The 27,886-nt window shown below is 39.0% G+C and overlaps 1 protein-coding gene across 1 annotated transcript in view; it reads right to left on the reverse strand.

Moving 5' to 3' along the window:
* The window catches only part of PDE11A (phosphodiesterase 11A), a 188,673-nt gene that overhangs the window by 66,206 nt on the left and 94,581 nt on the right, over positions 1-27,886 (reverse strand). The window contains exons 6-10 of the mRNA XM_070737453.1: positions 26,830-26,968; positions 24,720-24,795; positions 23,962-24,029; positions 18,154-18,246; positions 16,727-16,777 (exon numbers count right to left, since the gene is read on the reverse strand). Coding sequence (XP_070593554.1) covers positions 16,727-16,777; positions 18,154-18,246; positions 23,962-24,029; positions 24,720-24,795; positions 26,830-26,968 — 427 coding nt within the window. The remainder of the gene's footprint in view (positions 1-16,726; positions 16,778-18,153; positions 18,247-23,961; positions 24,030-24,719; positions 24,796-26,829; positions 26,969-27,886) is intronic.

Raw genomic sequence — 27,886 nt, forward strand, 5'->3', positions numbered from 1 at the left:
GTGTACCTACCTCTTAAGTAGCACTGCTTATTCTTTAATGCCTAAAGCCTTGTCTAGCCTTCAGGTGCATTGGAAAAGAGTTTGACCCCCTCCTCTCTGTGGCAGCCCCTCAAATATTGGAACACTGCTTTCATGTCTCCCCTGGTCCTTCTTTTCGCTAGACCAGGGGTAGGCAAAGGTGGCTCTTCTATGACGTGGACTTCAACTCCCAGAATTACTGAGCGAGCATGATTGGCTTAGGAATTCTGGGAGTTGAAGTCCACAAGTCATAGAAGAGCCAACTTTGCCTACCCCTGCGCTAGACTATCCATGCCCAGTTCCTGCAACCATTCTTCATATGTTTTAGTCTACAGTCCCCTAATCATCCTGGTTGCTCCCCTCTGCACTTTTTCTAGAGTCTCAACATCTTTTTTATAATGTGGTGACCAAAACTGGATGCAGCACTGTAGGTGTGAGAAAGGCTTTTATAAAAGGTCTGTTTAACTCTATAAAGGTCTATTCTATAAAAATAGAAGCCTGTATGATTTACATGTTGAATATCATCTCCTCCTTCTCCTCCTCCCCTCTGCTCTTTCTCCCACCTTTCCTCCTTGGACCAGACAGAAAAGAGGGGGAGTGTAAGGTCAAGTTCTGATAAAATGGGAGATCTGGCCTTGCCATTATTCCTATTTTCAACAATAAGTAAACAAGTAATTCTTGTTGATTTAAGAAAGCATCTTTGATATAACTACTCTGTATTTACCATTGAATCAACAAAAACATTTATTCAGAGTTCTCATTTTTAATGGATTGAAGCAAAAAACAAAATGACCTCTGCTCCTGCCAACATTAAATCGCTGCCCATGTGAAAACATTATTCCATCTCAATTTACATGAAAACTGAATTGCTTTGAATACTGGGCTTCTGACAATCCTGGAAGTAGTCTTATTACTCTACTCCTTAACATGGAGCAAGGCTGACACCTAGTGGCCAAACAGGTGTTTGAATTTTAAATTGTTCCAGACCTAATTTAAAACTTGTATAATTAGAAAACCAATAATGGAACTTTATTGGTGCTTAATAGTATGCTTAAAACAATCAATGCCTTACTAGTGAAGAAATTTTTAACATTTATTTTAAAAATCAAAGTAGCAGCAAGAAATAAAATATTTATAATAATATCCCACCATTTAGTTTATCAAACAACATAGTCCAAACCAATATACAGTATTAAAAAATTATGTTTACATGTATCATTGTTAATTTAGAAAGTAGTATATAAATATGGTATGAAAACAATTTCTGAATATGTACAATGTACATGGTTCTATTTTTGGATTCAACAGAGGGACCAAAAAATATTTCTGATCCATTGCACTTCACATGTTGCCCTGCTTTCCGTAATTACTTGTCTACAAAGTGATGAGTAATTATGAAATTCCCAAATACCTACACAGTGCAAAGTTGGAATAGGCTGATACACATTTTTTTTAATCAAGAAAAATCCTCCAAATGAAAGCTTATATAATGGGTTCATTTCTCTTGTCTGCCAAGCAATTTCTTTATTTTAAAATTCTCCAACTGCTTTGTCCATGCCTTTTTAAAGTTTTATCTATTTACAATTAATGGCCAGCTTTGCATCTGTTTAGTTCAGGCAGACATATCCATCAGTTGGTTAGTGCTTGCCTCTATGAAACATTAAGGAATAGCAGATGTACAATATCCCCACTGCATATTGCGAATATGAAAATTAGAAAGTTTCCATCACTTAATGTCTGATTAAAAAAAACAATCAAAGATCCAAAATCCAGTTTAATGTAATTGTTGCTTCACTAAAATGTTTATGGGCAGTAACTTTAGATGACCATGAGATGGTAATCTCTTTGTAAGGCTCCTTGAAGCTCTCTGAGCTTGATTGTTTTCTTGCAGTGTTTCATTATCCAAACTAGGCAACATCATCAGTGCATTTCAAACCTGAGCTAAAAACATTCTCCTTTATTGACATCTCATTGTTGACAACCTAGAGGTTTTGTAAAATTTTGCAATCAAGAAAAGGTATGCTTAGTCATATCACACTTGAGGGTAATCTTATTTTTTCCTCTCCAAGCTTAGAACATCCATAGCCCACACTTGCGTATAGCTAGAGTTTAAGTTAAAACATTCCTGTTGCTGATGCTAAAGGTTGATCCACATATGGTAAACCTATGATTCTCCAGTTGTTGAAGAACTACAGCTCCCAGCATTCCCAGGAACCATGGTGATTGATGAAGGATGCAGAAACTGTAGTTCAATAAACTCTGGAGGATTCTACCTCCTTATCATAGTACAGTGGTACCCCTACTTATGAACTTAATTCATTCCGTGACCAGGTTCTTAAGTAGAAAAATTTGTAAGAAGAAGCAATTTTTCCCATGGGAATCAATGTAAAAGCAAATAATGTGTGCGATTGGGGAAACCACAGGGAGGGTGGAGGCCCTGTTTCCTCCCAGGAGATTCCCAGAGAGGCCCCATGGAGGCTTCTCCCCGCTTTTTCTGGCCCTGTTTCCTCCCAGGAGATTCCTAGAGGCCCCAAGAGGCTTTTTCCTGCCTTTTCCAGCCCTGTTTCCTCCCAGGAGATTCCTAGAGAGGCCCCACAGAGGCTTCTTCCTGCCTTTTCCGGCCCTGTTTCCTCCCAGGAGATTCCTAGAAAGGCCCCATGGAGGCTTCTTCCTGCCTTTTCCGGTTACAGTTTCAGAGGCTCGGGTTTATAAGTAGAAAATGGTTCTTGAGAAGAGGCAAAAAAAATCTTGAACACACGGTTCTTATTTAGAAAAGTTTGTAAGTAGAGGCGTTCTTAGGTAGAGGTACCACTGTATTATGGAAAGTTACCCTTCCCTATTTGCAGTAGGCAAAGTGATATTGCTAAGGGGCAGCACTGGGTTAAATGATGATCTTAAAGAGGTAAGCAGGCACAAGCCAGATTAGCACTTCTGTAGGAAATAGCAAAGATAGGAAGTGAAAAAGAAGAGTAGCAAATCAATTATTTATGGCTGCCAAGAAAACTATTCAAATAGGTCTGGTATCAATAGGAACTGAGCTTCACTCAAAGCAAAATAAATAAATAAATAATTACATAGTGTTAGGTGTGACAAAAGTTTATTTTAATTTCATGCTACTTTTAAAAGAGACTGTGGGCAGTAAATATACAGTATCCTTGTACAAACATGAAAGGTGCTAAGATTTCTCAACATCAAACAAACATTTCTGTTGCTAAGGCTAAGTGGAGCAACTGATTTCTTTGTTGACTGTACTTTACAGAGTAGAATACATGAATGCGGTATAAAAGAATTTGTTAGGGATGAAGATGTACTGCTTAGCGGCTTTCTTTTCTTTCTGTTTGGGAGAGAAGAGGTGAGGATGAGTTGTTTTCTCCCAGCAACTAGTTTAGACTAAAAGTCAATATAAACTTAAACTATGTTGGAGGGCACAGGATAAAATCATAAAAATCTCACAAAAACAATCATGAAAAATAATCATAATGATGGGATGGGTCTGCGGAGAGGGGCGGCATACAAATCTAATAAATAAATAAATAAATGAATGAATGAATGAATGAATGAATAAATACATACATAAATTCCCAAATATAACTTTAAAAAAGCCAACTATGATCTCATAGACACAGACCTCTCATCTCTTGATTGGCAAATTCTATTCACTGTCTGTAATACTGCCGAAGACCATTGTAACATTTTTTTGCTCGAAGTCAAAAGAGTCATTAAACTATACATACCACTAATAACCCCCCAAACCAGGAAAAACAAATTACCCATAACAATAAGGAAACTCCAATTTAAAAAATCTCTTAACGAAAAAACAAAACTGACTACATAGCTAATTTTAAAAGCTGCAAGTCATGGAATCAAACATTAACCAATCCATTACTCTCCACTTAGAAGCAAACAACCTACTCTCTAACAGTTTGATTTCAGAAAAAAATTATCCTGTAATCTGCAACTCCTACACTGCAAAAACATATGGACTACACAACATGATCAGAACAAAGCAATAGATGCAATTTATATAGACTTCTGTAAAGCCTTTGATTCAGTGGTACACAACAAACTACTTCTAAAATTAAATCCTATGGCATTTCTGGACCCCTGCATAAATGTATAGTTGTGTTCCTGTCAAACAGGCAACGTGGTCAAAATAGGGAGTGCTCTATCAAATCTTGTTATCTGTTAACAGCAATGTCCCCGAAGATAGCATTTTAGGACCAACTCTCTTTATACTTTACATAAATGACCTTTGTGACCATATTAAAAGCAACTGCATTCTCTTCGCTGATAATGTAAAACTCCCACCTGACGCTCGGGAGACAGGAGAGGGAGGGGCACCGATCTCTGGGGTGGCAGGGGGTCGGAATATCCCTGTGTTGCTGGGGAGAGGCAGATATGGCGGGGGCCACAGAGTTAGCCGTTCCAGGGGAACGAGGGACCGTTGCTTAATAACGGTCCCCTGTTCTGGCTCTGTGAGCCCAATCTTGGGTACTGGTGATGAGTGTAACTCTGGCCCTGGGCTCAGGTTGCTGCTGTTGAATGCCAGGTCGGTGGTTAATAAAGCTCTCCTCATCCGGGATTTGATCCTGGATGAGGAGGCCGACCTGGCATGTATTACTGAAACCTGGCTGGGCCCGGAGGGAGGTGTTCCTCTCTCTGAAATTTGCCCAGCCGGGTTTCAGATATGGCATCAACCGCGACCCCAGGGGAGGGGGGGAGGAGTGGCTATTGTAGCCAGGGAGAGCCTTTGCCTGCGTAGACTCATTGCTCCGGAAATAGCGGGTTGCGAGTCTCTCTTGATGAAGTTGGACTTAGGAGTTCAGGTGGGCTTATTTCTCACGTACCTGCCTCCCAGCTGCGTGTCAAAAGCCCTGCCTGTGCTACTCGAGGAGGTAGCCGGGTTGGCGGTAGAGTTCCCCAGACTTATTGTCTTGGGGGACTTCAATCTGCCGTCACTCGGCGAAACCTCTGGGTTGGCACAGGAGTTCATGGCCACCATGACAGCCGTGGACCTGACTCAAGTAGTTCAGGGTCCAACTCACGAGGGAGGGCACGCACCTGACATGGTATTCCTTTCCGAGCAATTGAGTAATGGTCTGAGACTAAGGGGCTTAGAAGTGTTGCCTTTGTCATGGTCAGACCATTTTCTACTACGGCTTGACTTCCTGGCTCCAATCCTCCCCCGCAGGGAGGCGGAACCAATGAGGATGTTCCGCCCTAGGCGCCTGATGGACCCAGAGGGCTTTCAGACGGCGCTTGGGGTTATTCCAGAGGCACTCGTCCACAGTTCGGCGGAGTCTCTCGCGGAGGCCTGGAACAGGGCTGCAGCGGGGGCTCTTGACCGGATTGCGCCTTTGCGACCTCTCCATGGCGCTAGACCCCGTAGAGCCCCATGGTTCAACGAGGAGCTCCGGGAGTTGAAACGCCAAAAGAGACGTCTAAAGAAGCGATGGAGGAAGAGTAGGTCTGAATCCGATCGAACACTTGTAAGAGCTTTTATTAAGACTTACAAAGTGGCGCTCAAGGCGGCAAGATGCGCGTACCATGCCGCCTTGATTGCATCAGCGGAATCCCGCCCGGCCGCTCTGTTTAGGGTGACCCGCTCCCTTCTCAACCAGGGGGGGAGTTGGGGAGCCCTTACAGAGTAGTGCCGAGGATTTTAACACGTTTTTCGCTGATAAAGTCACTCGGATCCGGGCCGATCTCGACTCCAATTGTGTAACAGAGTCGACTGACAACGAGTCAGTCGAGGTGACTGGGGCACGTACTTGTCCACCTGTCTGGGAAGAGTTTGATCTGGTGACACCTGATGAAGTGGACAAGGCCATCGGAGCTGTGAGTTCCGCCACCTGTTTACTGGATCCGTGTCCCTCCTGGTTGGTTTCGGCCAGCAGGGAGGTGACACGGAGCTGGGCCCAGGAGATTACCAACGCTTCCTTGGGGAGGGGAGTTTTTCCATCACTCTATAAAGAAGCGCTTGTGCGCCCCCTCCTCAAGAAGCCCTCTCTGGACCCAGCCGTACTTAACAACTATCGTCCAGTCTCCAACCTTCCCTTTATGGGGAAGGTTGTCGAGAAGGTGGTGGCACTCCAGCTCCAGCGGTCCTTGGAAGAAGCCGATTATCTAGGTCCCCAGCAGTCGGGTTTCAGGGCCGGTTACAGCACGGAAACCGCTTTGGTCGCGTTGATGGATGATCTCTGGCGGGCCCGGGACAGGGGTTTATCCTCTGTCCTGGTGCTCCTTGACCTCTCAGCGGCTTTCGATACCATCGACCATGGTATCCTTCTGCACCGGCTGGAGGGGTTGGGAGTGGGAGGCACTGTCCTTCAGTGGTTCTCCTCCTACCTCTCTGGCCGGTCGCAGTCGGTGTTAGTGGGGGGCCAGAGGTCGACTCCTAGGTTTCTCCCTTGTGGGGTGCCTCAGGGGTCGGTCCTCTCCCCCCTGCTATTCAACATCTACATGAAACCGCTGGGCGAGATCATCCAAGGACATGGGGTGAGGTATCATCAATATGCGGATGATACCCAGCTTTACATCTCCACCCCATGCCCAGTCAACGAAGCGGTGGAAGTGATGTGCCGGTGCCTGGAGGCTCTTGGGGCCTGGATGGGTGTCAACAGACTCAAGCTCAACCCGGATAAGACGGAGTGGCTGTGGGTTCTGCCTCCCAAGGACAATCCCATCTGTCCGTCCATCACCCTGGGGGGGGAATTATTGACCCCCTCAGAGAGGGTCCGCAACTTGGGCGTCCTCCTCGATCCACAGCTCACATTAGAACAACATCTTTCAGCTGTGGCGAGGGGGGCGTTTGCCCAGGTTCGCCTGGTGCACCAGTTGCGGCCCTATCTGGACCGGGACTCATTGCTCACAGTCACTCATGCCCTCATCACCTCGAGATTCGACTACTGTAATGCTCTCTACATGGGGCTACCTTTGAAAAGTGTTCGGAAACTTCAGATCGTGCAAAATGCAGCTGCGAGAGCAGTCATGGGCCTACCTAGGTATGCCCATGTTTCACCATCACTCCGCAGTCTGCATTGGTTGCCGATCAATTTCCGGTCACAATTCAAAGTGTTGGTTATGACCTTTAAAGCCCTTCATGGCATCGGACCAGAATATCTCCGAGACCGCCTCCTGCCGCACGAATCCCAGCGACCGATTAGGTCCCACAGAGTGGGCCTTCTCCGGGTCCCGTCAACTAAACAATGTCGGTTGGCGGGCCCCAGGGGAAGAGCCTTCTCTGTGGCGGCCCCGGCCCTCTGGAACCAACTCCCCCCGGAGATTAGAACTGCCCCTACCCTTCCTGCCTTCCGTAAACTCCTTAAAACCCACCTTTGTCGGCAGGCATGGGGGAACTGAAACATCTCCCCCGGGCACGTTTAATTTATGCATGGTATGTCTGTGTGTGTGACTGTTAGCATATGGGGTTTTTTAAATATTTAAATATTTTAAATTTGTCTGATTGCTTATGATTTGTTTTTTACATGTTGTGAGCCGCCCCGAGTCTTCGGAGAGGGGCGGCATACAAATCTAAGTAATAAATAAATAAATAAATATTCAACACTATTGACAATGCGGCTATCCTTCAAAAAGACCTTCACTATGTGTCAGAATGATCAAACAAATCTTCAAATCTCAACCAAGAAATGCTGTGTCTTACACATTGGCAAGGAAAAAAATCAGAACATAAAATACAAGCTGGATGGACATGACCTTGTCAACGACTCTCAATCTGTCAAGGACCTTAGAGTACTCATCTCTAATGATCTAATTGCCAGAGCCTACTGTAACAAAATTGCCAAAAAGGCATTAAGAGTTGTTAACCTAATCTTGTGTAGCTTCTTTTATGGTAATACTGTACTTCTAACTGGAACATACAAAACATTTACTAGACCAATTCTTGAATCATCTGACTGGAACCAATACTGCATATTGGACATTAATACAATTGAGAGAATCCAGAGATATTTCACAAGAAGAGTCCTCCACTCCTCTGCTTGCAACATAATAAACAATCATAATTATGTTTATACTTACATCTGTTATCTAACTTTTTGGACCTCAGGGACCACCAAAGTCATAATTTTAAATCCCATGGAGCCTAATTCATAATTTTAAGTCCCACAGATCACTAATATGATTTTTTTTTTTAAAAAGATAAATACATTTTTCAACTAATGATCAGAGAACTTCAATTTATTAATATGAAATACACTTATTTAATATTAGAAATACGTATTTAATTATAACAAAATCATAAATTCTTAGGTAATCATAATAAAATCTTTAAAGGTTGTTTTAATTGTAACAAAATGATTAAAGTTAGTGTAACTATTACAAAATAATTGAAGCTTATTTGTTGGTAGTTCCATATTCCAGAGCTGTAGCTCCCCTTCCTTCCTCCATTTCTTTTCCTCTTCTTCCCTTGCTTTCCTTTATTTTCCTCTTATTTCTTTCCTTTCATTTCCTTCTTTTGTTTTCTTTCCTTTCCTCTCCTCTTTTCTTGTCTTTATTTGCCTTCCTCTTTCTTTCTTTCTTTCTTTCTTACTCAGCAGATGGGGAAGAAGGAAGTGCTCTGGGAGGGTGGGTGGCCTGCTGCCACTCTCGCATTTGGCTCCAGGGTCAGGCAGCATCAGAGCACACACCTACAGAGTACCACCAACCTCAGGTCTCCCAGGAAGTTCATGGGAAGTGGCAGTGGGCAGAGTGCTGGATGAGGAAGGCTGGACGGGAAGACATGAGCGATTGTCTCTTCATGCCACCCGCTTTGCTTGTGGGGCGGATGGACTGGAATCCTTTTGCATGGATGGGCCTTGTGATGGTGGGTGTTGCTACCAGCCAGCATCCATGCCTGACCCGGCTGCAGGCTTTGCGAAACCCACTTGAGCAACCATGAGCCCACAGACCACCAACATTTTCTCGTGGACCACCAGTGGTCTGTGGACCACTGGTTGATGATCTGTGGTCTAATACATTCTTGGCTGGCTGGCTGGCTGGCTGGCTGGCTGGCTGGCTGGCTGGCTGGCTGGCGGGCTGGCTGGCTGGCTGGCTGGCTGGCTGGCTGGCTGGCTAACTAACTAACTAACTAACTAACTAACTATCTATCTATCTATCTATCTATCTATCTATATCTATATCTATATCTATATCTATATCTATATCTATATCTATCTATCTATCTATCTATCTATCTATCTATCTATCTATCTATATATATATATATATAAATAAATAAAATAAGGCCGAAATAGATCTATCCTAGTCTCCCTTAATTTTCAAATTCAGCAAAAAAACATGTGACATATATATATATATATGTGACACACACACACACACACACACACACACATATATATATATATATATATAAAATACATAAATGTGATTGTTTGAATTGCTGGATTTGCAACAAAGGAAAAAGTTTTATCTCTTTTACAGGTAGAATAATGGCATAATAATATGAAACAATTTCACTCTTTTCCATGGGTGTTAAATTATTCGGATCTCCTGCATATAAAAAGCATCTCTGCCTTAGTGGAAAGATTGCAGGAGACAGAACAAGTGTAAAAACTACATTTAGCATGATCGTGGCACAGTTAGATGTATGTAGGCATAAGCGTTATATACACTGCATGTATGCTCTTGGAATAAGATGTACTGTATTGACTACATGCATTGTGTTGTATATATGGCATTTTAGTTAAGGACTGTTTCTATGCAAACACTGTATGAATTCATTCATCCCAATTCATTATTTTGCTGCTTTTTCATCTAATAGACGACCAGGGTAGAAAATACAACTCCATTTGTTCATATTGATCTTTAGACAGATTGTTTCCTTCCAGAGCAAAAATAATTCCTCTATGACACAAAAATACACAAGCTCTTTCTTCATTCTTATCTTTTCATCACTCTCTTTTCTAATACAAATAGTAACATACTCTGCTGACACTACACAGTTCATCATTTGATGAAGTGGTGCTTCATTATGAAGCAGTTCTACCTGTTTTCAAGACCTGAGGAAAACAGCTTTATCCAAACCGTCTGTCGCATCTCTGTGGGTAGATCTGGAAGCAGAATTTGTATCTCTCTATTTACAGTCAGATAACCAAAAGATGTAAGAGAAAAAGAAAGTTGTATCTTATCTCCATCTACTGCTACAAGAACTGAGTGTGTGATGTGATGAAATCACGCTATTTTTCTGTCCCTCTTAATAATAGGCAATAGTTCAAAGAAAAAAAATAAGAAGGATCATTGCAGGATCATTGAAGCAGGTCTAGAATTTTAGCAGCTGTCACCCACAAGGAGAATGTGACAGAAATAAAACAGGGCATCCTCCGTGCCTCTTGTGATGCTTAATATTGTCTTCACCATTTCTGTTATTAATATTATGAATCATTGAGTCTGTCATCTGCACCTCTATAACTGTCTGGTTTGGTGCTGCAACCCAACAGGACCGACACAGACTTCAGAGGATAATCAGAACTGCAGAAAAAATAATTGCTGCCAACCTGCCTTCCATTGAGGACCGGTATACTGCACGAGTCAAAAAGAGGGCGGGGAAAATATTTACAAACACCTCACATCCTGGACACAAATTGTTTCAACTCCTACCCTCAAAACGTCGCTACAGAGCACTGCACACCAAGACAACTAGACCCAAGAATAGTTTTTTCCCGAACGCCATCACTCTACTAAACAAATAATTCCCTCAACACTGTCAGACTTTCTACTAAATCTGCACTTCTATTCTACTAGTTTTTCTCATCATTCCTTTCACCCATTTCCTCCCATGTTGACTGTATGACTGTAACTTGTTGCTTATATCCTAAGATTTTTATTAATATGGCTTCTTCATTGCTTATTTGACCCCTATGACAATCATTAAGTGTTGTACCACATGATTCTTGACAAATGTATATTTTATTTTATGTACGCTGAAAGCATGTGCACCAAGACAAATTCCTTGTGTGTCCAATCACACTTGGCCAATAAAAATTCTATTCTATTCTATTCTATTCTATTCTAATATTATTACTAATAAAATAATTGTAAGAATTCATAATAATACCCATAATGGCCATATATCCCAACAGTCTAATTCAATGATGGCGAACCTTTTTTTCCTCAGGTGCCAAAAGCTTGTATGTGTGTGGCATCGCATATGCATGAGTGCCCACATCCATAATTCAATGCCTGGGGACAGCAAAAATGGCCTCCCCCCCCCGAAGGTCCTCTGGAGGCCTGAAACAGCCCATTTACTAAACTCTGGTGGGCCCGGTATGCCCGTTTTTCACCTCCCCAGTCTCCAGAAGCAAAAATGCCCACCCTCATCCCCCCAGAGACTCTCCGGAAGCTGAAAATGACCTCCCAGAGCCTCTGGGCGAGCTGAAAATCAACTGACCAGCACGCACATGCACATTGGAACTGAGCTAGGGTAACGGCTCAGGTGCCAGCAGATATGGCTCCACGTGCCACCTGTGGCACCTGTGCCATAGGTTCACCATCACTTGTCTAAATGAAAGTGACAGAAAGCCAGAATATTTTTGCCTTCTGCTACGAACAATGCATCTACCATAATTTAGGCTCTTTCCAATCATTCTAAATTAAATAAGTTTTCTCTCAACTTTTAGGTGACAGCACTTATGGTTTTCTTAAGAGATGGAATAACAATAAAGGAAAATCCATTACAAATGGCTGTGTAATGTATTATAGCAAGCTAAACCTGAGGAACAAAGCTAATCGGTTTCCACAATATGATAGTGAACATATACCTACAATATACAAAGGATCATTTTGAAGCGCTGAACCTCAAAGTGATTGTTAAGGATGAATGTGAAAAAAGACTTCAAAGACCAAGAAGCACAAAGAAAAATATAAATCACCAGTCAGAACAATGGATATTGCCAGGAAGAGAAGGAACCTAATTCACCAAGACACATAAATATCTCAGAAAGTAGCTTAAAAAAAGAATTTATGAGAGCTATTAGAAGACACTACAAGAGGTATTAAAATGGCATCTTTGAATACATTAAATATGGAAACAGACATGAAAAAACAAGGGAATTCTTCGGCCTCCAGGAAGGACGAAAACGCCGCCGCCGATCGCAAAAACGGCGCTCCACCGAGCGGCACCGCCCGGCTGTAACCTTCTGAAACAGCCGGGCGCTTCTCGGCGGCCTCCGGAACCCGAACCCGAACTTTTGCTGAACTTCCGGCTTCGGCTTCGGGAGAACGCCGAGAAGCCCCCCTGCTGTTTAAGAAGGTGACAGGCGCGCGGCGGTGCTTCTTGGCGGCCTCCCGAACCCGAAAAGTTCGGGTTTGGGTTCCGGTTCAGGAGAACGCCGAGAAGCCCCCCGGCTGTTTTAAAAGGTGACAGCTGGGCGGCTGCGCCCAGCGGAGCGCCATTTTGCGATCTGCGGTGGGTTCGTAAGGCGAAAAAAGTTTGTAAGAAGAGGCAAAAATTTTCTGAACCCCGGGTTCGTATCTCGAAGTGTTCGTATCACAAGGGGTTTGTATCACGAGGTACCACTGTATATGCTGGCAATATAATACCTAGGCTCATCCAATATAGGCTAGAGCCCTTTAGGGAAAAAGAGATATTCAGGATGGTTTCAGGAAAGGCCAGAGAAAAAGAAACATTATTGTGATTCATGCTGTATAACTACCGCACGAATCCCAGAGTCCAGTGAGGTCCCACAGAGTTGGTCTTCTCAGGGTCCCGTCAGCCAGACAATGCTGGCTGGTGGGACCTAGGGGAAGAGCCTTCTCTGTGGAGGGCCCGGCCTTCTGGAACCAGCTCCCCCCAGAGATTCGCATTGCCTCCACCTTCCTTGCCTTCCGAAAAAGTTTAAAAACTCATCTTTGCTGCCAGGCTTGGGGTCATTAGATCTCTTCCCCCTGATCAATGAGTGTTTTTAGCGTGATCTATTGAGTGAATGATAATTGAATGTTTTAAAGTGTATTAGGATTTTTAAAGTTTTTAAATTGTATTACTATGTTTTCTATATTTATTTATTTATTTATTTATTTATTCGATTTTTTTTTTTTATGCCACCTATCTCCTTAGACTCAGGGCAGCTTACAACATGTTAGCAATAGTACTTTTTAACAGAGCCAGCATATTGCCCCCACAATCCAGGTCCTCATTTTACCCAACTCGGAAGGATGGAAGGCTGAGAGCTGTGAGCCGCCCCGAGTCCATGGAGAGGGGCGGCATACAAATACAATTAATAAATAAAATAAATAAATAACTGACAGAAATTTTAAAAAAACACCCAAAATAAGTCAGAATATGCTTTGTTGACTTTTAATTGTGTTGTCCATGTGAAGCTATGGAATGTGCTTTAAAAAATGGGAGATCCAGTATAACCACATTGTCTTCATAAAAAACCCTTACACGAGGCAGGAAATCACACTATGGGCGGAACAAGAGGAAAGAGCCTGGCTCCACGTCAGCAAAGAAGTAAGAGAAGACCGTATCTTCTCTCCTTATTTATTACACCCATAAATTGAGTAAATATTAAGAAAATCTGGACTGAAAGAAAATGTATCTTTAAAACTGGAGGAAGAAATATCAATAACTAGTGCAATGCTGATGACACTACTAAGATAGCTGAACATGCAAATAATCAGCAAACTCTAATAATGAAAATCAAGGATCCCAGTGAAAACAAGGGGACTAAGATTGAATATAAAAAGACCAAACTAATGAGGTGCCATCCAACATGTCTGCAGCAGGGGAGGCTCTTTTAATTCACTGAATTAAATTTAGATTAAACAGGCTTCAAATTGACAATGAAGATACTGAAGTGATGGATAGCTTCTGCCTATAAGAATGAACAATTGACCATAAAGAAATCAGTAATAAAGAAATCCACTTTTTAGGATCGACAATCAACCCTGAAGAAATCAGGGTTCAAATGCATGCTGAAAATTAGCAATGAAGATCAAGAAAAAGATATTCAGATACCAGGATGTGTCTACCTGTATCTTGGAGTATTGGGGAGGCAATAGACTCTACAAAGTGCAAGTTGGATTTGAGGAGGAAGGTGTGTTGATGCTTTTGAACTTTGATGTTAAAGAAAATTCCTGAGAATAGTGTGGGTAACTAAGGAAACAAAGGTAGTATAGAATAATCAATTCAAAGTTCTCATTCAAGGCTAATATAACCAGTCTCGAATTATCATATTTTTGACACATTGTGCAAATCACACGATTGTGTTGCATTAGGAATGCCTTATTCAAGAGTCTCAAACTTCATAATGAATGCTAAATGAATCCATATGACTTGTGAATAACAAGGGGTGTGGGTAATCACAATAAAAAATTTAATGGGAGTTAGGAATCGGTAAAAAACCGTATTTATATTTGCTGAAATATTTAAAAGGCTACTTTTATTTGCATTTCTGAATAGGGGATTTTTTTTAAACTTATGCAAATCTCTGGAGCTATACAATAAATTGCTGAAATGTACATATATGCAGAACAACAATACCAAAATGTTTCACCATATTTGTGTTCAATGTTATTTCAACAAATGGAAATGACTTTTGAAACTGTGAGTACCATATTTTTCGGAGTATAAGATGCACCTTTTTACCCACAAAAAGAGGGTGAAAATATGAGTACGTCTTATATACTGACCATAGCTCCACCCAGGCACTCCCCCCTTTAGTCTCTGCCTCCCAGCAATTTACCTCCTTGCAGCAAGCAGCCCAGAGCCTGATTATCACAAGCCACTGATTATATGCCTCCTGATCCCCAGCTGACTGATTGAAGCTGCAGGCAAGCCTCGTGCTAAAATGAAAGTGAAGCTAAAGCTGCACGGAGGCAAATTGCTGCCAGGGAGAGGCAAAGCAGAATTTTATTTTCTTGTGCTAATCACACTGGATGTTTGTTGTTTGCTGCAAGGAGGTAAGTCAATAACCATAAATGCCTATAGAATGTTCTAATTATTAGATTTATTTTTTAAAGGCTGTTCTAGATAACTTAACAAAATGAAGAAGCTTTTTAAAATAAATGCTTGATCTGAAGAGGCCCACTGCTATTGTATCTTATTTTAAATAATAGTGAAAAACTATACTTCCAGAAAGCCACATCAAGTTTAACAGGATCTATAAAAGTGTAATCTGAAATGTAGCAGTAGTCCCGTTTAATATTAAAATAAGGCAGCTGAGTTAAATGCTGACTTAGTCATCTTTGGAGTAGATCTATTTAAATAATTGGAAGGAGTTAGTATGACTACATTTAAGAAAACTTTCTGGGATTAATATACTGCCATTATGTACATTACTCCAATTCTTTGCTATTTCCAGGGGTCAGATACACATGCACAGAAATACACAGCAAACAGTGTATATAATCTGTGCTGTTTGCTGTCTACTGGGAGGCAAGCTGCTGGGAGACAGAGGCAGATTTGTTTTTTCCTTGTTTTCCTCCCCCAAAACTAAGGTGTGTATTTTATATTCCAAAAATATGGTAATTAAAAATCCTATTGATTATAGCTTTATTTTGTGTTTGGGCTTAGCAAAGGCCAGAAGTACCTAACCACAAATATATTATTACACATTGAACCAAAGATATATAAAACAAGTGGATCAATATTTTGTATCATAAGATTCTCCTGAGTATCATTTGCCCTACAAAAATGAATACAAACTATAAATAATGCAAATCATCCATTAATTATTGATTTGTTACATACACAACATTCCCAGCTGCACAATTTAGATAAGTATATCTCCCCACTTAACTGTAAATACAGAACTGTTCATATGTTTTCTTTGGAAATGGACTTGGTTGAAATTTAAGACAAAACTAACAGATTTTTTTTCCAGTCTCAGTATTTAAAGGGCACTTACTTTTCTTGAAATAATCTTACAAAGCTAGTCTGTATATAACAGTCACAGATTTTCTAGATATTATTCTATACAGTGATGGTGAACCATTTAGGGACCAAGTGCCCATACTGCACACATGCCCAAACCAAAGCTGCACAGACATGTGCATGCACAGACATGTATGAGCGTGTGCATGCGCAACAGAGATCTGAAAATCTGCTGGCAGCGCGACAAGAGATAAAATGTTAAAACGGAGGTACTACATCAGCAAATTCACACATTTCATATAATTACAGCTTTTGGGTGTCATATTAATTTAAAACTCTCAGGTCAAAAGTTTACAGTGCTCCTCGTCAATGCTATAATTTGGTTTGATTTAATTTTCTTGTGGCAGGTTTTTTTTAAATTATTGGACACATGTATACTTCACTTTTCTGCCTATAGAAGCACTCTAATTGCCTTACAATCTCAATTCAGCCCCTGGTTTGTAAACCACAATTTATGTTTTGTATTGAATGAACTCTGCCAAATGTGACTTACTCAACAAACCTAAGTAACTGAGCACACCATGACCAACCAGGGCTAAAGACAATATGCAATCCCAGTAAAAATGAAAGAGCGAAGAGAGAAAATTAGGTTGTGTTTATTGGGGGAGGAATAATACAGAGCCAAAAACATAAAACACATAAAATCCTGATAAGAATAATAATTTGATCACAGGCATTTCAAAGACAACTGAAGAAATTGCATAACAACCGAAGGAATTGAATCAGCAGTCAACCTTGAAAATATTAATTAATGTCTACTACAGAGTCAAATATATTTTTATTAATATTTTTTCTAAAATAAGAGAAATATGTTACCTTAAATTTGTCAAGTTCTGCCTTTGAACACGTTGCATGATAAGACAGCACCTGATCCAGAACAAATGGGGGGGGGGGGGGAGAGATAAACGGTCACAGGTGAGAACCTAAAATGTTACAATCATCTTAAACCAGAGATGTCAAACACAAGGGCCTGACCCATGGGGCCGGCCTGGGAACAGCAAAGGACCAGCCTGCAGTGCCTCTGGAAGCAAAAATGGGGCTCAGGGGAGGAGCATATCACACACACCCCCTGCACCCAACTTTGGCCAGCAGAGTGCTGCAGGAGGCATCCATCCTGTCTCCTCCCTCCGGCTAGCCAGCCCATGTAGAAATACAATGCCAATCCAGCCCTCAAAGAAATCCAGTTTGACACCCCTGTCTTAAGCCATCAACAAAGTGAATATTATAATGGTTTATTCGTATCTTTGCAATATATATTATCCGAGACCAAGCTACAAGAAATAAATTGGAATATCACCCCCAATTGGTGGTGGGGTAGGTGTGTGTGTTGGGGTGTTGGGCACATTTCACTATGCACTGTTTTATGTTGTGTGTATATTAAACTTGTTAAAAATTAATAAAAAATATTTTAAAAAAAAAAAAAAGCAATATATATTATCCACAAAGCTATTTACCGTGGTGGACCCAATTTAAAAAAAAACCTAGAATGTCCATGGTTCTACTTCTAGATATATACACTTTCACAATAGTTGCTCATACTATACCTACTTCAGGTTTTAGGCCTCATTTGCAAGGCAAACTAATAAACAACAGTCATGTAAACTATTTTTGATCCTGGCAGTAATATCAACCATCACTGCACAAAGACATAATTGTCCAGGAAAAAGTACCCTGAAAACCTGAGGGGCTGCCGAGAGGTACCAAAAGTTTTCTGTTTTTTACAAGTGTTAAAATGTTCCCTAATAGTCTGTTTTTAAAAGTTGAATTAAATGATTGAGTTATGTATGGAAACTACTCATACCAAATTAAGAAATTAGCTAATAGTCTAAAACAGCATTTTAAAAAACCCTAAATCTGCCTCACTTTGAATTGTTGATAAATAATGAGCTATTGATTTGGACATTTTACATGGTACAATGTACATGTATAAACGTGGGTCGTTTTCCTTCTGTTTCTTCAGTATTTTTTTTAACAAAAAGATTGTTTCTTCACTTGTTTAACAGAGGAAGTCAAAGTTCAGTATACATAACTTTTTTCTTTTCTTTCTGTTTTCAATATTAGTCTGCTCTTCCTTTTCATTTTCTGTATGCTATGTCCCTACACAGCACAGCAATTCTGTACTTGTATATGTATCAGCATTGTTGCCTTCCTACTGACCCTTTTCCAATTATATAGAGCATCCTTCAAATCAGTCTCATAAAAAGCTTTTTCTTAAAAAATAGCTGGTTTTCAATAATACTTACATCAAGAGCCACAGACTGCTTTGCCCAGGATTTTTTCACTTGGTCGTACATTATAGTATTATTGATGCCCAAGCCACAAAATATAACAAAAGCCTAAAAAAAAATATCTAGCTTTAATATAAGTAATTTCAAAATTTAATAATATTAAATGGAATTAAAGAAAAAATGTTCTGCTTACTAGGATATGCATGAAATTTTAAAAAACAATTGTGTCATCTCAGAACAAAACAAGTCCCACTTGAAATGCTATTATTGTGTTCCAGTCCTAGGAAACACTGAAAACAATGAAGTTCTTCTTTCTCAGGATTGTACAAATGCATACAGCGGCAGTTTATGCAGATATTAGCTTGTTAACATGCATAAAGATTAGCTAGCCAATTTTTTTTTTTATTCCCCCAAAGTGCAAAAGAAATTTGAAATTTCATATACAAGTTTCAGGGATTCTTGTCCAGGGATCAGAGGGAGTGCTGACTTTTTCCCTATTTATTGTTAGTTTTCTTGCAGATAGTCAGCAACTGACATCGCAATTCTTATTTTTCAGTTTCAAGATGTACTTTTTATCTTTCCTGGCAGCTTTGCAATAGCTGTCTTACAAACCTATGAATGAAAAAACAAATATGCTTCTCCATACTGCAGTGAGAACCTTAAAGAAAAAAAAGAAAGAATGATGGCAAGTACCGCTGTGCGGGAAAGAAATCTTACAAGAAAAATACAAAATTGCTTTCCTACACTGGTGCTTAAGTTTATCTTCTAAAAACTCAGCTGCTCAGAAAAAGAACAAGAATGAGTCATGCATGTATGCTTGATTGTGGTATAAAAAACACATCCCTCTTTTTACTCCAAATGTCAAAGGAACAAATACTGTACACCGCAAAATCTTTTTATAGCAAAATACATCAAAGACTGCATCAATATTGCACAGGAACATGAACAGAGTGCAAGCCCTTAGCAAAATTCCACACTGAATTGAAACCAACTAAGTACAGATTTTTAACATAAGTTGGGTGCTCTACAAGCTTAATAAATTATGGTTGGTTGCATAGTCAACCAAATGTTTAGACTGGATTTGATCATATTGTTGAATAATATTCAAGGTATCATCACAGGGTGTAAGCCTTTCTAAATACATTTATGTCTTTTTTATTATAGTTTGTTCTTTAGCTGGTATTGGCTTTCATAAGGATTGGGTTTTTCACAAGGTCCCAGGTCGTTACCATACAGTATATTGGCATAGTATATGTGCATAACCAAGCAGTTTGGCCAATTGTAATTGACAAGCGGGAATTTTGTTAATTTTAATTTTTTTTATTTTAAAAAAAGTGATTTATTTAATAGTTAATTTAAATTTTAAAATGGGAACATTATTATTATTATTGTTGTTGTTGTTGTTGTTGTTGTTGATCACCTAATCAGCCAGATTGGATTTGGCATTTTTATCCACCTATCAAGTTCTTCCCAAGAACCTAATGTTTGTTTGATGGAGTTAAAGACATTGTCCCAGGATGTAAAGCTCTCTTTTGCGATTGAATGACTGTGATTTTGCTAATGCTGATGGTGTTCAAGTACAGCTCCAAATGCTTTAGGATTGCACCCAAGGGACCTATTACTATTGCTACTATCTTTCCTTTATTTTGGCACAGTTGTTCTACTCTGTTTACAGGTCTTTGTATATATTTTGTGATTGATCTTGAGTTCTTTCTCTTCTCTTCTGCTTTCTCCAGATCCTTTTTTTTTTGGCTTCTTATTAACAATTGATAAATCAAGGTCATTATGTTGCAGGTGCTTCTCTGATTCAATTCCAAAGCCTCCAAGCATTTTAGTCTCTTTGTTTTCCTTTGTATGTTTTTCTACCCTATTGATTATGGATATTTAAGAGAACATTAAAAACAAAGATATGCTGTATTTTTAAAGATATCCCAAACTTAACAGAATCAGATTTGGAAAGGACCCTGGAGGTCTTCTAGTCCAACCCGCTGCTAAAGCAAGAAACCCTACACCATTTCAGACAAGTGGCTGTCCAATCTCTTCTTAAAAATCTCCAGTCTTGGAGCATTCGCAACTTCTGGAGACAAGTCATCCCATTAGTTAATTGCTGTGTCAGGAAATTTTTGCCTAGTTTTAATCATAATCTCCACAATTATTTTCCATCCATTGTTTCTTGTCTTGTCTTCAGATGCTTTGGATACTAGGTTGATACTCCCTCTTCTTTGTGGCAGCACCTCAAAAATTAGAATACTGCTATCATGTCACCCCTTAGTCCATTCTTTCACTAGACTAAACATGCTCAATGGAAGTCACCCCATGCTCAATACTCAATTGGGTGGATAAATCAGCAATGTTGTAACACAAGATTGTGGGCCAGGCATGTCAATCAAGCTAAGGTACATGAACCTTTCCCTGTGTCTTTGCTGCACTCTCAGATTGATAAAAATGCTGGATTCCCCCCCCCCCCAGCCATGCAATGGGGAAGAAGTTATCTTCTGCAGAGAAACCAGGTATCAACCAAATTCATTCACTAACTTACATTTCTACATCTCCAGCATAAAAGAGTATGCATAGTGCATACTATTCCTGAATTTAAGAAGCAATTTTATTAGTATTGTTTGCATTTACTCCTAGCTTCATCTCTCACCTACAGCAGTCAAACCCAGAATGGCTTCCTCATTTCCCCCTGTGCCTTCACACCAAAGCTCAGTCTCTCACATCATCCACAGCAAATCCCTAGCAATGTACCAGCTCAGGCTACAAAATTCAAAGTGAATTTTGAATTGCAGTAGGGAAAACAACATTCCAATTGAAAGAGGCAAAACAAAATTCTGGATCTTCACAGACCATCCGAAAGACTGCTTAAATTTTATTCAGTAGTTGAAATAAACATTCCAAAGAGGCATGTTTTATTCCGAGCATGATTGTTCTTCATACTGCTGGCTCCTGTTAATCAATTTATTTTGGAAGACTTGCGGAAAAAGTTGGACATGGTAGAAAAAAAAAGATGGACCAGAAATAATGAAAAGAGTAGAATGAAAAAAAAATAGAATGAAAAGAGTAGAATGAAAAAAAAAATCTTCATCAAAAAAATTCTTCATCAAAAAAAAAATAGAATGAAAAGAGTAGAATGAAAAAAAAATTCTTCATCAAAAACTGTGAGTGAACATTAGATAAATCTTAAAATGTAATTCTTAGTAAGCAATTTAATTTGAGGTACTGTAATATTACAAGGCACAGTATTTATATTATAAAGCAAACATTTAAAAAAAAAACACAATATTATGTGCAGTTGCAAATACTGATGGAAATTATTACAATGTAAATATTTCATATGCAAACATAATTACCGATATTCATTTTTAAACCAAAATGGAATAGCAAAGTTTGATGTTTCGGAATGGCAGATTCAATCTTCCACTTTAATTTTACTATCTAATAATTCTATACAATTCATAATTCTATGAATGTTGAAGCAGACTACAATACGAATGTTGAAGCAGACTACAGCAACATAGGTTCTAAAGATATCTATCGTCACTAATAGATAGGTGGTCCTCGACTTACAACACTTGATTTAGTGACTGTTCAAAGTTACATCACTGAAGAAAGTAACTTTTTCATACTTACAACTGTTGAGGCATTCCATGGTCACATGGTATACATTCAGATGCTTGACAACTGATTCACATTTTTGACTGTTGCAGTGTTCCGGAATCATGTGATCGCCTTTTGCGACTTTCGGATAAGCAAAGACAATGGGGAAACCCGATTCACTTAACAACCATGTTACTAACTTAACAATGACTGTGATTCACTTAACAAATGTGGCAAGTCATAAAATGGGGCAAAACTCACTTAAGAAAACATAAATTTTGGGTTCAATTGTGATTGTAGGTTGAGGACTACCTGTACTGAAATCAGATAATCCAAGACAATTCTATTAATTGTTTTTACTTGCAATAAATGTTATAGAAAGGTGTCACTTATAGAAATATACCATACTTTAGACACATCTTAGTTTTGGGGGAGGAAAACGAGCAAAAAAGTCTCTGCCTCCCAGCAACTTGCTTCCCAGCAAACAGCAAACAATACAGATGATAAAGATTGTTTGCTGTGTATTTCTGTGCATGTTTGTCTGACCCATAGAAATATCAAAGAATTGGAGAAATGTACGTTATGGCATTATATTAATCCCAGAAAGTTTTCTTAAACGTAGTTACACTAACGCCTCTCAATTATCTATATAGATCTACTCCAAATGTGAATACATCAGGATTTAACTCAGCTGCCTTATCTTAATACTAAAACAGGACCACTGCTACATTTCAGATTCTACTTTTACAGATCCTGTTAAAATTGATATGGCTTCCTGGAAGTATATATTATTCTCTTTAATATTATTCTATTTTCTATTCTATTCTATTTTTAAAAGATACCATAGCACTGGGCCTCTTCAGATCAAGCATTTATTTTAAAAAGCTTCTTCATTTTGTTAAGTTGTCTAGAACAGTGTTTTTCAACCAGTGTGCCGTGGCACACTAGTGTGCCACGAGACATGGTCAGATGTGCCGCGAAGCTCAGAGAGAAAGAAAGCAAGAGAGAGAGAAAGCAAGAAAGAGAGAAAGAAAGCAAGAGAGAGAGAAAGAAAGAAAGAGAGAGTGAGAAAGAAAGAAAGAGAAAGAGAGAGAGAGAGAGCGAAAGAGAACAAGAGAGAGAGAAAGAAAGCAAAAAGAGAGAGAAAACAAGAGAAAGAAAGAGAGAGAGAAAGAGAGAGAGAGAGAAAGAAAGCAAGAGAGAGAGAGAAAGAGGGAAGGAAGGAGAGAGAGAGAAAGACATAGAGGGAGGTAGGGAGGGAGAGAGAAAAAGAGCAAAAGAGAGAGAAAGGAAGGAAGAGAAAGAAAGAGGGATGGAGAGAGAGAGAAAGAAAGAGGAAGGAAGGGAGAGAAAGAGGGAGGGAGAAAGAAATAGAGTGAAGGGAAGGAAGAGAGAGAGAGAGAATTTTTTTGTCCAAACTTGTTTTAGCCACTCCCCCCCCCCCCGCTCAATGTGCCCCAGTGTTTCGTAAATGTAAAAAATGTGCCGCGGCTCAAAAAAGGTTGAAAATCACTGGTCTAGAATAATGATAATTAGTCATTAAAAATAAGTCTAATAATTTGAAGATTCTATAGGCATTTATTGTTTGTTTGTTTGTTTGTTTGTTTGTTTGTTTGTTTGATTTTTATGCCACCCTTCTCCTTAGACTCAGGGCGGCTTACAACATGTTAGCAATAGCACTTTTTAATAGAGCCAGCATATTGCCCCCACAATCGGGGTCCTCATTTTACCCACCTTGGAAGGATGAAAGAAGGACCTACAGATCTACAGCCAGCTTCAGTGGCCTGCAGTACAGCACTCTACCTGCTGCGCCACCCCAGCTCTGTTATAGTTATATTTATAGTTACTGACTTACCTCCTTACATCCAGACTCAGCAGTCCAACATTGCCAGCAGTCCACCTCCCAGAAATTTGCCTCCTTACAGCTAGTTTCACTTTCAGTTCTAGCACCTAGCCTGCCTGTGCTGAATCAGCTGTTTGTCGGGAGTGATAATCACTTGCTTATGCTAATCAAACTTTGCCCTGTTTATTGCAAGGAGGTAAATTTCTGGGAGGCAGAGACCAAAGGGTGGGGGTGGCTGAGTGGGGCTACATTTGGTGTATAAGACGTCCCAAGTTTCCACCCTCTTTGGGGGGATAAAAAGGTGTGTCTTATATTCCGAAAAATATGGTATATGTACTGCACTGAATAATGTAATTAAACTGCATCAATTTGACATGTCTTACTTCAAAGAGTCGCTGATCAGCATCATCAAAAGGTTTTCCATCAAGTCTATTCAGCACCTGAGCAACCCCTTTACAAAGAATTAGCAAACAAAGTTAATTATATTTTAAAGGAAACTCTGTATTTACAATGATAACCATATACTGTACATAAATAAATTAATGAAGGAGAAATGTCACAAAACAAGAATTCAAATTTAAAAAGCCCAGAAAGCATTATTACTTGCATTATAAATTATAAATGCTATTACCAACAGCATCTGATACTGGATTACTAATATATTCATCAAAGCTTAAATTCAGCTGAATGAAACAACTCAAAATAGTAGCTTTTCTCCTTCCACGCTGGTTGAATTAGATTTATCTCTTGAGTGTCAGGCTTCACGTCAACTTATTGCACAAATATTCTTTGTGTATCTCATTTTTAGTGTAATAAATTCCAAATTAATTATAATTTCCACAGTAAATTATAATTAATTTGAAAGTACAGTAATCTGTTGCTTGCCAATCTTCTTTTCTTCCTAATCTTTCTTTCACTTGCTGGATCAGTACTTGAAACTTCAGAAATAGGCTTTTGTTTATTTTTTTCAAGCAGAATTCAATTTAATTTATTACTACCATTAATAAATTAATTACTAAAACAGCCAACAGTAAAGTTTTGTTACAGTTCTATTGTTTGTGTTCACATCTTTTTGTGAACTATATATTGTATCAACACATTAACACGTTTCACAGTTTAAAAATTAGTTTTAGTATCTTACCAATTATTTGGTGACTGTTATTCCATATTGGTACACAGAGTACAGATCTTATGTGAAAACCAGACATCTGATCAACCTATATAAAAAAACACCTTCATCAACTCTCATAACATATGATTTAGTCTTAATTCCAAAAGGTATACAGGTAGTCCTTGACTTAGGACCACAATTGGGACCGCAACATCCATCACTAAGTGAGATGGTTATTAGTAGGGTTGCAGCTAATTTACAACCTTTTTTTCTGCAATCATTAAGCGAATCATGAACTCATTAAGCAAATCCAGTTTTTCCAATTGACTTTGCTTGTTGGAAGCTGCTTCGGATGGCCACAAATGATGATCGTGTGACCCTGGGACACTACATCATCCTAAATGCATGCTGATTGCCAAATACCAACTTTGAACAGTTGCTAAATAAATGGTCGTAAGTTGAGGACTACTTGTATCATCATTCCCTTGCATATTTGAAAAAAAAAAGTGCTAATTTGAAATGATAACATAATTACACAAACACTAGGCAAAATGATACGTATCCTGCATCTTTACTGAACACATCTTAGTTGTACTGAAAAGCTTTTCTTCCTGAACTTCAGTGATTCTTTTTTAATTTGTTTTGTATTTTAATTTGCTACTTTTCATCATTTTAAGCAATAATTTATGGTATATGGAGTTCAACATTGAAATCTAAGTAAGCAAGTAAGTAAGAAAGAAAGTAAATAAATAAATAAATGAATTTGTGCTGTGCTGTAAATGAAATAGTTGCTGGACCCGTTACTAACAAATATTATAAATAAGTTTCCAAAATGGTTCCAAAAGACATTTCAAAATTAAAATACATAATAATTTTACTTGCAATTCCAGCAGCACAGGAAAGGAACAGAAACAAAATCTGATGGCAAATCCCAGTTCTTAGCTTTCTTGTATTTTAATGATATGTTATTTTAATAATAAAGACATTTTGTCTTCAATAATAATTTTCCCCGAAAATTGACTTTGGAGATTAAATATTAAATAACAAGACAATCCCATAAAGAATTATTGATTCTTCTGCCTCATAAAAAATAATAATATTCTTTCCCTAAATAAATTGACAGCATTTTTATTAATGCACTCTTTAAGGAAATGTAAAACAAAAATTAATCAGCTGCGTTATATATTAATCAGAAGAGCATATGTGAAATTGTAACTCTACATTTAGTAAGACTATTATATGCTTTATTTTAGCATGCCTTTTGGCAGGAAATATTGCCTAGGCATTAATGACACTTTCTCAATGACTGAATTAATTACCTCCAGTAGTTTTCTCTGTAAAATGGTTCTGAGCATTTATATTTCAAATATAATAAGAAAAATCTATTATGAAAGCTTTTAGAGACATATCTTGACAGACTTCCTACAAACAGAAGACTTCGTAAAAATGTCACATTTGCTTTTAGCTTTGTATGGATTGAATTGCTGTAAATTCTCACCTAATTCTGCACCAGACTCCCACTCACAAAAACACTCAAAGTAAACTATTTTAGTGTTCTTTGAATAAAGTACAGGAATTAAGAATGCCATGATTGTAGGAAATTTTGTTACTTGCGGCATCTATTGTCAATTGTGATCTGATATTTCCAGAAAGTACTGAAGGCTAAGAAAATATGTAATGGAGCAAAACTGATTTGAATTAACCAGACAATTATTTCAATACAAAGATCCAATGTTTATTCTAAAAAATGACTAAATCAAATGGAGAAAAGATGCATTCAGAAAGCAAATCTTCAAAAGTATTGTGGACACGTGGGAGGCTAAAGGGTCAAGAAGCAATCATGACCATGCAATTGAAGCTCCATCTCATGTAATATGTGTGAAAGTTCAATACATGTGCAGAAGGGATGTCACTTCAAACATGGTGTGGTAGTTGACACCATCTTCCCTTTTTTAAAAAAAAACACAGCCTGAAGATTTTTCTATAAATCTTCTAATTTCTTTCAGGTCTGTGATCAGAAAAGGTACATTCAGCTATCATTACATTTGATAAATATGATTAGCTATTAAAAAGCTCTCCAAAAGTTTGAGTATCAAAATAAAACAGAATGGGATACTTATATAAGTAAAAAATGCCTTACTTCTGCATCAAAGCGAGGGTCTTGATAAGTATCACTGTTGTTCACTGGAAGGCCAGTGGAAGCTACAAGTTCAGCAATGCTATTATTTACTAGCCAGTCTGAATAAGATGTTGATGGTTTCTCCAAATTGTCTCGGAAACTATTAAAAAGAGCAAGGGAAGAAAGAATGTAGTCACTATTAGTTCAAGATCCACTATAATATATATATATATAGAAACCATCACCTTGTTTCAGAGTAACCTTGAACCTTTCAGAGCAATTTAGATAACAAAAAACTTGTATTTATTTGCTTTCAATATTTATATCTGTACAAAACTGGGGGAAATTGTCAACGACACAGAAAAATCATTTCCGTTTTCCTTTAGTTATGCCTTTTACTCTATTTGTAGCACACTGCGTTATCATTATTCTATATGGCAGTGATGGCGAATCTATGGCAGGTGACACACGGAGCCATATCTGAGGGCACACAAGGCATTGCCCTATGTCAGCTCCAGCATGCATGTGCACGCTGGCCAGCTGATTTTCGGCTTTCCTTTTGGCCGTTTTCGCTCTCCCCATGTGAAAACGACCCAACGGGCCAACCGGAAGTTCACTTGTGTACTCACCCTCAGACTTCTTTTCGCTAACAGAGGTCTTCAGCAATTTCTTTTGGCTTGCAGCTAGACCTCTGATATCTCTGTCCATTTCTTCTGCAGTCGGGAAGGCTTTCCTGAAGGCCTGTGTAGCCGATAACAGAGCTCCGGATTGATCTAGAGCTCTATTATCAGCTGCAGAGGCCTTTCTTTCTTTTTCTTTTTTGATTTCTTTTATTTTTCTCCGCATCAAGAACATACATAACATCACATGTACCTTCAATATGCATATATTATCACTTAAAAACAATAATACAATAACCTGCCGCACAAATCCCAGCAGCCATTAGGTCTCACAGAGTTGGCCTTCTCCGGGTCCCGTCGACTAAACAATGTCGTTTGGCGGGCCCCAGGGGAAGAGCCTTCTCTGTGGCGGCCCCGGCCCACTGGAACCAACTCCCCCCCGGATATTAGAACTGCCC

This window comes from Erythrolamprus reginae, chromosome 1, assembly GCF_031021105.1.
Source record: "Erythrolamprus reginae isolate rEryReg1 chromosome 1, rEryReg1.hap1, whole genome shotgun sequence".
NCBI lineage: Eukaryota > Metazoa > Chordata > Lepidosauria > Squamata > Dipsadidae > Erythrolamprus > Erythrolamprus reginae.